Here is a 14394-nt window from a genome sequence, read left to right on the forward strand (position 1 = left end):
ATTCTCAGCGAGATCCTTCGTTTACCCTCGCAAGAGCCGATGCCAGTCTCTTATAGTCTTCAAGCAGAACGGCCACGTCTCCGAGACGAAGATCCCGCACATCCTGTACTTCGAGGAATCGTTGAATCGGGGGGTCGATTCGTACGGACGCCGGGGCCTGTGGACTCGCGGTGCTATCCGTGGACGCAGGCGAAATCTTCAAGCGATCCATTGCCGCTGGGGAAAGCGCGCGAGGACCAGGTGTTTCTGGCGCATTGCGGCCGAAGTTTTTGATCATGCCCGGAATATGGTTGAGGGGGTTCAGTGTGTTGCCAAAGTTGCGCATGGATTCCAAGGGATTCGGGGTGGATGTCGGGGCTGGTGATTGCGCAGATTCGTCGCGTAAAGAACTGGCAATGGACTTTTTGCTGCTTGCTTGTGTTCTTGCGCTGTCGGTGCTGCGGTCACGAGGTGTTCTACCTCCGCTGGTGAGACCTGTGGTTCTGGATGTATTGCGTGCATCTTCTTTGGACAGAGCGTTGAGGGACTCGATTTCTTCGGCTGTGGGATTTTCTTTGTTGGCTGGTGGGTTGGCGACTAGTCGGCGAGCTTCGGCCAGTGTCTTTGGCAGGACGGACTCGGATCCATCGGCATTAGGTCCTGAAGTAGTCTGCAATTCCTTGAGACGGCCGAAAAGGAAGTTGAAGCTGTTGTCTAGAGTTGCACCGATATTCTTCAGACCCTGGTCTGCGGTGCTGCGAACGACGCCGTTCGCAGCCTCGAGGACCTTGGCAGGTGGTTGGAAAAGATTGCTCAAGCGTCGCTGCTGTGGTGCTGGGGATGGACGAGGGCGAGGCAAGGTAGAAGAGGCCGGCTCTTTAGATTCAGGCTTTGCAATTTCGGACAATGCAGACACCGTCGTTACCGACGAGGTTGTGGTTTCGGGTTTCGGCCGGAAAGGATCGATTCGTTCTGATGATGGGGTTGGATCCTCACTCGGGGTCTTGATGGGCCCCTCTTGTAATTCGTCTGCACGGAGGCTAGACAACTCGACATTCTCAAGGAAGCTGATGGCGGCTTCCAGGTTGGTCAAGCAATATGCGGTCTCGCCATCAATCTTGTTGGATGATCTGAATCGTTGCATGAACAGCAAATTGCTGACGATATTGATTCCCTCCGGAGGACAGGTGATAAGACAGTAGATCAGAGTTGGGAGAATCTCATCCGCAGACGATGAGGATGGAAGAAGCTTTGTTAGGGCATCAACGATAGCTTTGTGAGCAGAGGCCAGATGCTGCAATTTGCCGAGCGGATACTTCTGATCGTTCATCTTGGCAAGATACTCCCGAGCCTGAGCCAGGCAATCGTTGGCTTCCTGCTGCTTCTCATCGGCGATGGTAGACACATCAATGTCAATACCCAGGTCCTTCAAATCGATGCCCACAAGCAACAAGGCCGCCGTCTTGGACCGCAGTTTCTCATCTCGAACATCATCCAGAGTGCTTCTATGCCTCCAGATTTTGTCATAGACCTGTTCACATACTCGCCGTTCCGCTGCCTCTTCCAATGCCGCCCTTTTATACTCGAGAGCCTTGCGAGCTTTCCGTCTCTCGGCGACTTCCTCCGCAGTCAACATTTGCCGACCACCACTCCCCTGTCGGAAATCATCTTGGGAACGTTTGCTGGCTAAAACTGACAGTGCACTTCCTCTGGACTTTATCTGCGGCTGTGGTGGCGGATCGCGGTTGATGCGGGATGCAAGTGCCGATATATGGGTAGCGATATGAGACTCGGCCCGGCTGTAGAAGACTTGGAACATGGAGGAGATTTTATCGATCGTGGGAGGGGAGTTGTGCACCTTGGCACTTAAAGAGTTGATGAACCTAGCAAGATGATAGTATTAGTATAAAGCACACGACACCGAAATCATCCATCAACTTACCGATCCGTCAAGCTGATGAGCTCGATAGGAAGCTCTTCCGAGGGATCCTGCACACTGCGTGAGAGGACGAAACCCTCATCACCATTCGTATCTCCCCCATTCCCGGAATCCGCAGAGCCTCGCCTTTCGAACACGTCCGGGCCAGCTTCTTGTTTCTCATTATCCGGTGTCAATATTGACACACCTTGGCCACTGGCCTGTGCCTGATCGGGTGTCGCCTTGTCCGACACGGAAGGTTGGGCGTCCGAACTCCCCATCCTGGTGAACGAGCGGGTCGAACGTAGGTGAGGTTGATTAGAGCTGTCGGCGGCGGGGCCGGACATGCTTGGTCTAACTCTAGGGGCGAGCTGGCCCTACAGGGCACTAGACGTAAGTGACTCCGCCAGGTCCAGCTGATAGGCTCACGCAGATCAACGTCCGAGCTCCCCGATTTCGCAATCCAAGCAAGTTCGGCTCGAAGACGAATATAGTAGTGCTAGAGGAGTGACCAATCAAGATCAATCTGTGTTCATCAGAAGACGAAACACCATCGTGATGCTCGCTACCAACTTCCGACGAAACCGCGTTAGAGAGATGGCGCGTCAGGGGGGCTTATCACGTGCGGCTCAACTCCGCACGTCACCCGATAAGGCGCGATAAGGGTTGTCTTTGTGAGCGCGAGAGCTTCCCTTGTTCCCTATTTCTTTACATGGCTCGTTTATTCGAATCTACGATTCGACCAAGTTTGGATCATAAGTCGTTGGTTTTTATATCCGAGCTAACAAATATTGGTATACAGTAATTGCTTCATGGAGAAGCATCATCTACAGACGGGCAGAGGGGGCAACATTTGCCTCGGTGGCGGCCTCAATGCGGGCACCAAGGTCCTTGTTGACACGGCGGAACATGCCATATGTGGCCTTACGGACACGCTCGTGAGCACCGCATAGGTGGCCAGAGATGTTCTTCACGAAGTTCTCCTGCTGACCTGGCTGGCGACCAAGCACCTGCCAGAGGCCATTGGCCTGCACAAAGTCCTCATCGGTAACAGGGATCTGCTCCGCAACAGCGGCACCAGTCCACTTCTCGTGCTCCTGGCTGGCCTTAACAGGCTTGTAGGCCAAGGGACGGAATGTGGAAGGGTAATTGGGGTTTGCGCCGTAGTTGCCATGCACATTCATCGCGCCGTCCCGGTGCCACGGGCTGAATGAGCGCAGCGGGCAGTTGACGGGGATCTGCTCGTAGTTGCCACCGAGACGGTGGCGGTGGGTATCAGGGTAGGAGAACAGACGGGATTGCAGGACGGGATCGGCCGAGGGCTCGACACCGGGGACCATGTGCGAGGGCGAGAAGGCTGCTTGCTCAATCTCCGCGAAGTAGTTCTCCGGGTTCTTGTTCAGCGTGAAACGACCGAAGCGCCGCAGGGGCACCTCGCTCTGAGGCCACACCTTGGTCAAGTCGAAGACGTTCCAGCGGAACTTCTCTGCCTGCTCTGGGGACAGGACTTGCACGTAGCAGGTCCAAGAGGGGTTCTCGCCTCGTGCAATAGCCTCGAATAGGTCTTGCGTGTGCCAGTCCGGGTTCTCGGCGGAGAGCTTGGTGGCTTCCTCGTTGGTGAAGGTCTTGTTACCTTGGTCGGTCTTGCAGTGGATCTGCACGTAGTTGAAGGTGCCATCGGGCTTGATCCACTTGTATGTGTGACCAGAGTAGCCGTTCATGTGGCGGTAGGAGTAAGGAGTGCCGCGGTCACTGAATAGGTGCATCACCTGGTGGACAGCCTCTTGGTGAGTGGAGAGGTAATCCCAGAACATGGTGGCATCTTTGAGGTTAGTTTGCGGGTTGCGCTTCTGAGTGTGGATGAAGACGGGGAACTTGGCCGGGTCGCGTAGGAAGAAGACGGGGGTATTGTTGAACACCCAGTCCCAGTTGCCCTCTCCGGTGTAGAATTTCATGGCGAAGCCACGAGGATCACGGGCACTGTCTGGCGAGCCCTTCTCGCCGCCAACTGTTGAGAAGCGGGTCAACATCTTGGTCTTCTTACCGACGCCCTTGAGCATGTCGATAATGGTCTACGAAGAGCTTTGTTAGCTAGGATATTTCGACTGTGTACGAGAATGTCATACGCACAATGTCGCTAATATCGTCGGTAACCTCGAACTCGCCGTAGGCGCCAGCACCCTTGGCGTGAACTACCCGCTCTGGAATGCGCTCGCGATCGAAGTGCGCTAGAAGGTCGATCAGGCGGAAGTCCTGCAGCAGCAGTGGGCCGTTGGAGCCAACGCGCTGGGCGGCCTGGGGGTCCATGACCTATGGAAGTATCGAATTAGATTGGGGAATTGGAAAGAGAGGAGGCGATGGACGGTACCGGGCAGCCATTGGAGGCCGTGTAGACCGGAGTCTCATTGTAGCGATAGGTCTCTGTTGAGAGTGGCTTGTCAGTATCAGACCACTATACAGTTTGATGATTGAAGGGTTGATGTACTAGGCTGATCGTCGTTACCCATAACGGCGGTAAACTCAGGCACTGTTTAGAAATGGCCGTAGAAACGAGCAGAGACTGTGGGTGTGTCAAGATACGTTATATAGTCTCTGCGAAGAAAAAGCTGCGGCGGGGGGTTTTACAAGGGAAAAATCCAGGTTTGAGGTTGTTGGACCCACACGATGGAGGTTGATATGGAATCATATCAGGCCCATTGGCTAAGTGATAACCCGGCCATGGCCTTCCTAATATCATAGAATATGAATCTACCAGTTAACTAGACTAATTCTACGTAGAATCTTTGAAGAATTGGAAGTTCTATCCGAATTTCTTGTTACATGCTTTGTATGTAAACAACGTCATCTCGAGACACGAACATTTCCCACCCAATCAGGGCCGAGTCGTTGTCAGCCCATCGCGTTACGGAGGAGCTCTCCGAAGGATTTGCTTATAACATAGTCGGGGCGAGACTGACGTATATTAATCATTCGGTGCAATCCGGACCGCGGGGTCGAAAAGTACCAAACACCGTTCCAAATCCCGGGGTGTCGAGGGTTTGGGGGAATTGTTGACTTGTCTCGGGCAGGAGAAACCGTCGAGCTATACCAATCCAGAAGGTAGATCCGAGAGATCAAGATTGCCTGCCGATGGAGCTGACCAGAGCCATCACATCGCCGATTTGAACTTTCTTTGCGAAATCGACCCGGTTAACTCTTTAAAGAATGATTATCAGAAAACCAAAGGGGTGCTGGACTAATTGTAATATCTTGCTGTGTGCGTATCTATCGTCTGTCGCACCAAATTGCCAGGACTCCACTACAGCTTCAAGCCGCCCGCGGAAAGCTCCGGCCTCCGGAAGGCTCTGCGGGATCCTGCCGATCGGAAGTGGCCTGCACGCTTCCGAGTCGGCATCTTGAGCAATTTCGATTGGTGATTCAAGATGTCAGTAGAATTATACGTATACGTTCATCTTCCCTAGTTATCAACTTCAATCGCTATCGGTAGCCCCCGGGGTCGCTCGAAGGCTCAATGATCTCAAACTCTAAAACCGAGTGTCATAACCATATAAGGGGAGATAAACAGGCAGACAGGTATACTAGAGATACACAAGACTAAGAATGATTATCAAATTCGAACAATAATGGATAGTTTATTACAAAGTAATCTCGAGAATCTTATGTTATGGAATGCATCGCTGTTTCGTCACAGCTTGATCGCATTTTGATGACCTTCACGTTAGACAAACACAATCTTAATCGACTTTATCTTTCTCCACATCATCATCAACCCTTCTAGATCTGTCACCAACAATACCCTTGTTGACGGTCTGCCCCAGACCCTTCGTTGTAGTCCCAAGCCCTTCGGCAGCTCCCGCTGCGGTCTGACCTACCCCTTCAGCCGCGCCACCAATCGTGGCCCCAAGACCACTCATGACATTACCAAATGTCCGGGTAGACCCTTGGAAAGTCTTGCCTACCGTTTCGCCGAGACCGCCCTTCACGCTGGCTAGATGTATTTATCACGTTAGTTCAAGCGTTTTCTTACTAGGTCGAGTTACCGCGTAAGTATGTGGGACTAGCCCGCCATAAGGCTTGTAGAAAATGATTTCGAACCCTTTGGACTGGAGATGTGGATCTGCCTTGGAGTGGTTTCGTTATACTTACCGTTGTTACTCTCTTCCCCGCTGGAAGACATGATTTTTATCGAAGGTTTGGAGATGTGGGGGAAAGAGGACTGACGATTCCTTGAGGCCAATGAAGATATGATGATTGACAGTCATGTAAGCAGAGGAAAATGCCTTCTATGAATTATCATCTGTGTGCTATTTGTCTTGGTTATTTCGCCCCTCGAAACACATATGATATCAGGCCGCCTCTAAGGTTGGCCACCACCGCAACATGGAGGCAATATTTGCCGGTAATTCGCCTGGTTAAATGGGCTGTTTGAGGCCCTTTGGAACATGGCTGTGGTTTGTGCATTTTCTGGGACCTTTATATCAATCAGCTTTACCTAGTGGTGGGCAAGCCTTTCGGGCCGGTAGGAAGGTATCTTGGAGAAAGAGAGAGGGAATTCTCACATAAAGAATTGATTAGATTAATCTTCTCAAGAACTCTCCTAGAGGCTAGAAGAGATGAGAGGTACTTTAACTATTCGAGAGGGACCGATATTCTTGAAGACAGGAGGAAATTAAGGAACCTAAATTCTACCTAAAATCGATACCGAGACTATCTGAATACACGATTATCTTGGGCAGATAAAGGGGATAGCATTGTTTACGAACCTCTGGTGGTCGAGCTAGAATAGACCACGGTGACCCTTATCGGTGTGGGCTCGAATCCTGCCCAAAGCACTGTTTTCTACCTTTATTAGGTATACTTCTGCATACAATATAAGCAAAAGAGATCTTACCTATCTATAACTATAGGTATGTAGTGATTAATCCGGATGATCGTCCCTTGAAATCCGACCAATAAGACTGATGATGTCGGAGCCTCCTGAATTTCCCCCGCACATGACGAGGACGTTGTAGGTGGCTTAGTCTTGCTCGAAAGAAGCGAGCCAAGCGCTAAGAAAATGAGGGTGTTGCACCACTCGTACTTTGTCATATTTAGGCACAGACTCCTTTCATGCCGTAGCATCACGCTAATGCATTGACAGTCACTTCTATGCCCTAGAGCCTCTTTTACTTCTGTCGCAGATTTATCTACCCTCGGCGCATACACTGATACATGCATACAGTGTCGCGGAGAGAAAGCCCCACGTGAGGATACTATTCGACCATTCCCTAGCCCGAGGCGCTCAGCATGGGAGGATGCGGCTCAAAGCTTCCCGGTCAGACCCCGTTGCCCCCCTCAATGACAGGGTTCACCAATTGACCTTTTTGCGCAAGAGTTCTCCTCCACGATATCTAGAATACTCATTCGCCCTTGAGGCGAGATTGTACTTTTGCCCCTCGTCCTCAAAAGGGTTGATAAATGGACCCCGCATTAGGATTCTCATGTTTAAAAGAGTAGTGAGAACAGTTAAAAAGTGACTAATATACTGGAAACAGTAGAGCTGGCGAGTAATGGTATGGGCCTTGCGGGGAGTTTGGGAAAACTGGCCAACTTCAATATCCAGATACAATAATCACTGACCCCCAGTTCGCCACATCATGAGAGAAAACAACGCGCTACTTAGAGCCTAGACCCTAGGCCATTTTGTGCTTACCTGGTTTCCCTTACGGAATATGAAGGGGTCCGGCTTTCAGCCGCTCTGATTCAGGATAGCGAAATATTAAAGGAAAAGCACTCTAAGACCATTCTCTACTAGCTATCCTGAAACTTTCACCATGCATCTACAACATCGCGGTAGCCCATCTTTTCCAGATGCTGGGCAACACTGCGGCGCCAATCCTTTTTGGAGTCCTCATCCCCATAGTTGAAATCCATTCCTGCTGAGAGTCGCGATTTTGTTCTAACCCATCCGATGGGAACGTAGACAGCAAGCTCCCAATAGATGATACCCAGCAAGCCTGTCGAGGTATCGACGAGAATATTTGTAGGGCCAAGATCACAATGATAGAAGACAAATATAGAGACATCCATAGACATCTGGTACTCTCTAATCTTGAATATTTGAAGACTCAGGTCATGGATTGGAAAAATTACCGAGAACATAGAGTTGCTGGGTAGTCCCTTGCTGAGTTCTAAACAATCATTTTTGTCCGCTAACTTTTCTCTAAGGATACGCCCTTGACGGGATTCTTTCAGAGGAGCAGTTGAAAGTCCTGTCTTAACGATACGATATGGATCCAGATGCAGATCTACGGTTTTCTCATGACAGTTTGCTCTTGTAATTGAAAGAGTGTGATATATAACTAGGTCTTGAAGATGGGCGCGAACTAGCTAGGAGCTTACTTCGCAAATCTAGTACCCCGCCTTCTCAGTAACAGTTACAACACGTGCTGCTAAGCTACTGGATCCATCGCACTTATGTCGGCGCACAAAGGCTGATATGGCTGGCTAGGGTCGAACCAAGCGGAGCTACAGCTAGGAGTGACTCGCCAACCAACATAGCCGCCGGCCTAGATAACGATGTCAAAGTTTATGCATTAGCGCGAGGCTGAATCACCATATGAGAAACACACCAGAAGTCCCTAGAACTGACTCAGCCTCCTGCGAGGTAAGCTCTTGCTGACGTTCGATTGGTTCCCCTTGCTAACCTATGGATAACAGTGGGGGCCAAAGCTCTGGCCTGGTACCGCTGTTGGTGTGATTACAGCTGTAGCTCCCTAGACTATACGATATCCAGACAGCTAATAGTGATATACCAAATGTATAGCTCTCGGTCATTAGTCCCGGCATACGCGTCAAGTGTCAGGTAATTCTATAGCTAAAGTTCATATACAATGAGCATTCATCTAGATACCCCAAGCTCTTTGAGGGAATCCGTCGGTCCCGAACGTATCCATTTATCCACCTCATCCTCCGTAGCAACCGCAATATACCCCAACATCCCCATTGCATTGGCAGCCACCTCTTTAGTGATGGCAGCCCGCAGTCTTGGCACGACAATCATCCACCGTTTTGTCATAATTAAGTTATGTGGACAAGCAGCACCTGGCAAAGCGGCATGGGCATTTTCGGAAAGACCTCCACCTATCTCGGTAGCTTGCCTGAGAAGTTTATTGTAGATATCCGTAACATGTTGCACTGTTGTATCTTCCGAATCAAATCGATGATGGAACCATTGAAACGGGACTGTAGGTTCGGGTTCTTCTCCATCGGAGTCAAGGAAGGATGCAAACGTGCCTTCTGGCATTGGTATTAATTGCATATGCTTATGCAATCGACTGCACCCTCCATCTTGGCCGCAATTATAAAAGGCAACATAGTCTGTGCTCATGGTGGAGAGGAGGGACCAGATTCCCTGGAGATCACCCTCGTTCAAGGACTCGTATTGCCTTTGGTACCCGTCAGAGGTGAGAAGTAGAAAATGTGGCTAAGCCCAGCAGAACTTATTGGCTATTATAAGGTGGGCGTTGCCGATTTCGCCGATTTCAAAACCCGTGGTGATGATATCGCTTCCATCTCGCCGCTTATCAGTGCCAGAATGGGGTGTTTGTAAATTCGGTTTCTTGGCCAGAGCGGAAGTCAGGCAGAATTGAAACTGTGGTGGAAATTTTAGAATTGAAGCGGATGTAACAAGTGGAGAGTTTCTAGGTGCGTACTTTGAGTCCTCCGTCGATGTGTTCGATTATCCTTTGTTTCTCGTCGTATAGGGCGAGGCCAGACTGCTGGAGTCGGTCGAACTCGGATAGTATAAACGATTCGTCCATCGCGAGTCGTAATTGATAAGCTCGAGGTATGTCACTGATCGCCCCGATGTTTAAATATCAATCGCGCCGAGAGTTGATGGAGTGTCAAGAGGACAGAGACTATGCTGAGCGGTGAGGGGATACCTGTTTAGGAACCAGGAACTCGAAGAGTGGGTCCAGGTATTCTTGAACCTTAAGCACGTGCTATTCATCGATTGTGAACTCATATTGGTTCTTATTTCAGGTCTAGTAATATATTGCTCTACAACTCAAAGGAGATAGTAATAACGACACAGGAAGGCATTTTGATTGCGGAAGGAGTGAGAATGAGGGCAGTGCTAGAAAGTGGTGGAGGACTGACACTTCGACTTGGCCTCAAGGAAGATCAATAACAACCCACCTTCCCTCTAATTAAAAACCATCTACTTTAACCTTAACTCTAAATCCATGTCTCTTACTCATAGTATCCGGTCTACGCGGATGGCTGCTATCTGCACTTACGGGTCGGAGAGACAGAGGCATTGAGAAAACTAGCTAGTCTGTTTGATGCAACTCACACTCAAAGATGTGCCATGATGACTCCTTGTGAATCATGGTGGCTCAGCCACAACCGTACAAGCCGCTCCATCTCCGTGATAGCGGGATCCGGTTTTGGTCTAGTGTGCGCACAAAAGTTACATTGGATCATGATAGCCAAGATAAACGATTGTGGATAGCTAAATCACTTATTTTATACTCAATAGTTTTCTTATACTTAAGGCAGCATGCTTTCCCGGTTTGTCTTGAATAGCAACGGAAATATTCAGAACAAATCGCCGACCCACGATGACTTCCATCGAGATATCTCCAATCCACTCCGAACGCATATTTCCAAACACCACACCGACAGAACATGCGGTTCCACTATCCTTATTAGACGCAACGACAGCGAACTTTGCTTATACATGTCCGATCTGGCTTTTCGAGCGACCCGATAAAATTGGCGATGAATTCGATTTAGTGGACCACTTTCGCCAGTCCCTCCGAATCACACTCGACGCTTACCCCCACTGGGCTGGACAATTAAAGAGCATATCTTCTTTAGATGCTGCCAAACTCAACCCGGAAGAACTTCGCTTTCCTCCTCATGCACGTCGCTTTGGTCGGATCTACTCGCATTATGGAACTTCGGAAGATCCTGGAGTTGAGTTTGTGACAGCGTCTACCAACGCTACCCTCGAGACGCTTTCTCCGGCATCACGAACAACAGAGTACCCCCTTTTTGATCGCGGAAAGATATCGCTCACGGACCTTGTTCCTTCTCTACGCCTAGCCAATTACTTGGGAGCTAATACCGTAAACGAGGCTGGCTTTTTACCACCCGTGATGGCGGTTCAATTAACGAAATTGGCGTGTGGAGGTTATGCATTGGGAATGAAGACTCTCCATCCATTAGCAGATATCCAATCTGTCATGCATTTTGTCCAAGATTGGACAAAGATCAGTCGATGGATTCTCTCAGGATCACCGGTCCCTAAACCACAATTGACTCCTCTGTTTGACCCGAGACGCCTGGACTCAATGGCCGCAGGGGATATCAATGGTGAACAGCCGGATCAAACTATCATCGACCAGGCCCTAAGTCTTCTTATGCACCGGTATGACTGGTGGGCCACGCTAGCTCTGTGTCCATGGCCTCAGGAAATCCCCGAGCCATTTCGAAACCAGGAGCACACGCCTATCGGCCCGGCTATGCCCTGGTCAGAATGGGATTTTGATGCCCCCGTGTCCCACTACCTGGTCCATTTGAATCGCAGCCAGGTGGATAAAATTTATGAAAATACCATCCAGGGAATTAGTGATGATCCCGGTGACAATCGGATCAGTCGTCACGATGCCATTTTGGCTCATATTTGGTCATGTATCACTCGAGCTCGTCAACTAGGAGAGGATGCCGGCCTGGTACATTGCGATCTCGCCTATGGAACACGTCCTGCCCTTGGTCTCGGAGATAACTTTATCGGTTCCCCGACTTTGATGATGAACATCGAGATGACAGGCGTTGAGCTGGCTTCACCGGATATCCCGGAGGATGAGCGAAGACTCTCGATCGCACGGTGCATCCGCAAGACTGTCAACCAGATCGGTGATAAGGCAGCCCTTAGCTCTCATCTTCATAGTGTGGCATATGAGAAAACGCCGCAACGGATATGGCAGGGATTTCTCGGTCGGCGCCATCTTATTGTGACGACCTGGGCTCGGGCTGGTCTCTATGAGATTGATTTTGGGCTGAACTCGTCTCTTGGTATTCGTTATGCCGAGGGAGTATTGCCGACGCTGGATGGAGACGTGTTAATCAAGGATGCACCATCACCGAAGGATCGAGATGGATTATCTGGTGCGAAGAACTGGACGGATCATGGAGTCGATGTCTCGCTTTATCTTCGGACGGAGGATATGGAACGGCTTATTCGGGACCCCGTGTTTCTGCCATGAGATGGAGGGGTGGGAATATGTTAGATAAAGAATAGATTTGAACCTGCGTGCAATGATAACAATAATAATGATAAGCAGCGAATACCCCCACGTATTCTGAGTCAAGCAATAAACTTTCCATAAAGTTAAAAGGCTCGGGATGGATGCAACTCCAAAGTCAGCCGACGAGACGATCTCGGCCCAAATCCGGTGGTTCACAGCCGCACGCCACATTCCGAAGCAAGGCGACTTCGGAGAGTTTGACAGGCACATGGTTTTTAGAGTGCGAAGCGTGATATAGAAGAGCAGAGATGGAAGATTGAATATTCAATTAAATCACTAGATTTGTATGACATGAATATCTAAAAGGAAAAACTTCTCCATCCATCGGCATTTACCCCGGGCCCCTCGCCAAGCATCCGCGAAAATTTGCAGTCCCAGGCTTGAGCCCGCGTTCCCCGCAAAGTCCAATGCTACACACTCCTCATTCTGTCTAGTCCGTTCGAAAATCTTGCCCTCTTTTTACCAATCCCACATTATCCCTCTTGGCCCGTTGCCCAGAGAAGACTCCCAACCCCCTGAAGTTGCGCTCGCGTGCGATGTTCCCCCGGGTGGGTACTTGATAGTTTTTTTTTTTCTTTTAAACCTCCGCACTTCTCCGAGGCTTGAAATCTCGAACGTCTCCTCCGACCCATTCCACCCCACGAAACTTCCCCCCTCTTTCCCTTCGACGTGCCTCCGATCTTGTCTCACACCTGCGGATCACCCACGCGACGTTAGCATGGCGGAATCCAAGGTGCACGACACCATTGCGCCGGCGGAGGCGGCCCCGCGCTACCCCTCTGACGGCCACGAGGGTCAGGAGGGCTGGTCCTCCGACTCCTCGATGAAGACGGTCATTCAGAATGCCAAGGCGGCGACGGAAAAGGAGCAGAATATGAGTTTGCTACAGGGCATCAAGTTATATCCTAAGGCGGTAGTGTGGAGTGTGATTATTTCGACTTGCATTGCGATGGAGGGATACGATATTAGTTTGGTCAACAACTTCTACGCTTTTGATCAATTCAATCGCAAGTACGGTGAACAGTTGGCGGATGGAACATATCAAGTACCGGCCAGGGTAAGTCCCAAACTTGTTTGCGTTTGAAGGTCTTTTGGGCAAATACTAACAAAGACGTTTCTAGTGGCAATCGGGTTTGAGTAACGGTGCCTCCGTCGGCGAAATCATCGGTCTATTTATCAACGGTTGGGCTTCGGAGCGTTTTGGATACCGCTATACGATCATGGCCTGCCTCATTCTAGTCAGCGCGTGGACGGCAATCTTCTTTACGGCTAAGAATGTGCAGTCTCTCCTCGCGGCGGAGATTCTGTGTGGTGTTCCGTGGGGCGTGTTCCAGACCTTGACGATCACTTACGCCTCCGAGGTGTGTCCCGTCGCGCTGCGTGGGTACTTGACCACCTATGTCAACTTCTGCTGGGGTCTCGGCCAGCTCATTGGAATTGGTGTGATCAAGGGAATGCTCAACCGGGATGACGAATGGGCCTACCGCATTCCATATGGTCTGCAGTGGATGTGGCCTCTGCCTCTCTTCATTGGCATCTTCCTCGCTCCCGAGTCTCCCTGGTGGTTGGTCCGACGAGGCCGAACAAAGGACGCGAAGCAGGCCCTGGAACGATTGACCAGCAAAGACCGCGAAACCGACTTTGACGCCGACGAAACAATTTCAATGATGGTGCACACTACAGCCCTGGAGGCCAAGATCACACAGGGCGCCAGCTATCTCGATTGCTTCAAGGGAACTGATTTGCGCCGGACGGAGATTGTCTGCATGGTCTGGGCCATTCAGAATTTGAGTGGAAACTCGTTCTCCAACTATTCTACTTACTTCCTGGAACAGGCTGGTCTGGACTCTTCCAATGCCTACAACTTTGCCATGGGTCAGTACGCTATCAACATGGTCGGTGTCTTTGGAGCGTGGTTCCTGATGACCCTGGGAATTGGTCGTCGTACCTTGTGTCTGTACGGTCTTTGTGGCCTGTGTGCCATGCTTTTGGTCATGGGCTTCCTTGGCCTCGTACCGGAGTCTCATCGTACCCAGGGGTCTATGGCTACCGGTGCGCTGATGCTTGTCTGGGCACTCTTCTACCAGCTCACCGTCGGAACCGTCTGCTATTCACTCGTGGCCGAGCTTTCCACCCGACGACTACAAATCAAGACGGTCGTCCTCGGTCGCTGCCTGTATAACGTCGTCGGCATTATCT

The 14394-nt window shown here is 50.4% G+C and overlaps 7 protein-coding genes across 7 annotated transcripts; 2 read left to right on the forward strand and 5 right to left on the reverse strand.

Moving 5' to 3' along the window:
* Positions 1–4: 4 nt before the first annotated feature.
* Positions 5–2244, reverse strand: N7496_008381 (VPS9 domain-containing protein; the record flags this gene model as incomplete). Its single annotated transcript, XM_056701300.1, has 2 exons — positions 5–1862; positions 1922–2244. 2 exons carry the CDS (start codon positions 2242–2244, stop codon positions 5–7), a joined length of 2181 nt encoding a protein of 726 aa, XP_056553363.1.
* Positions 2245–2724: 480 nt separating this feature from the next.
* Positions 2725–4404, reverse strand: N7496_008382 (catalase; the record flags this gene model as incomplete). The annotated part of the gene is made up of 4 exons (XM_056701301.1): positions 2725–3969; positions 4028–4207; positions 4266–4318; positions 4383–4404. The coding sequence occupies 4 exons, from the start codon at positions 4402–4404 to the stop codon at positions 2725–2727; spliced, it is 1500 nt and encodes a 499-aa protein (XP_056553364.1).
* Positions 4405–5631: 1227 nt separating this feature from the next.
* Positions 5632–6074, reverse strand: N7496_008383 (uncharacterized protein; the record flags this gene model as incomplete). The annotated part of the gene is made up of 2 exons (XM_056701302.1): positions 5632–5885; positions 6044–6074. 2 exons carry the CDS (start codon positions 6072–6074, stop codon positions 5632–5634), a joined length of 285 nt encoding a protein of 94 aa, XP_056553365.1.
* Positions 6075–7705: 1631 nt separating this feature from the next.
* N7496_008384 (uncharacterized protein) lies at positions 7706–7972 on the reverse strand (the record flags this gene model as incomplete). Its single annotated transcript, XM_056701303.1, has 1 exon — positions 7706–7972. The coding sequence occupies one exon, from the start codon at positions 7970–7972 to the stop codon at positions 7706–7708; it is 267 nt and encodes an 88-aa protein (XP_056553366.1).
* Positions 7973–8777: 805 nt separating this feature from the next.
* N7496_008385 (uncharacterized protein) lies at positions 8778–9699 on the reverse strand (the record flags this gene model as incomplete). Its single annotated transcript, XM_056701304.1, has 3 exons — positions 8778–9324; positions 9379–9530; positions 9592–9699. 3 exons carry the CDS (start codon positions 9697–9699, stop codon positions 8778–8780), a joined length of 807 nt encoding a protein of 268 aa, XP_056553367.1.
* Positions 9700–10503: 804 nt separating this feature from the next.
* Positions 10504–12153, forward strand: N7496_008386 (transferase family protein; the record flags this gene model as incomplete). The annotated part of the gene is made up of 1 exon (XM_056701305.1): positions 10504–12153. The coding sequence occupies one exon, from the start codon at positions 10504–10506 to the stop codon at positions 12151–12153; it is 1650 nt and encodes a 549-aa protein (XP_056553368.1).
* A 760-nt stretch (positions 12154–12913) lies between these two features.
* N7496_008387 (putative MFS alpha-glucoside transporter) lies at positions 12914–13256 on the forward strand (the record flags this gene model as incomplete). Its single annotated transcript, XM_056701306.1, is given in 2 exon segments — positions 12914–13206; positions 13220–13256. The coding sequence occupies 2 exon segments, from the start codon at positions 12914–12916 to the stop codon at positions 13254–13256; spliced, it is 330 nt and encodes a 109-aa protein (XP_056553369.1).
* Positions 13257–14394: the final 1138 nt, after the last annotated feature.

This window comes from Penicillium cataractarum (assembly GCF_028827025.1).
Source record: "Penicillium cataractarum strain IBT 29864 chromosome Unknown utg000007l, whole genome shotgun sequence".
Lineage (NCBI taxonomy): Eukaryota > Fungi > Ascomycota > Eurotiomycetes > Eurotiales > Aspergillaceae > Penicillium > Penicillium cataractarum.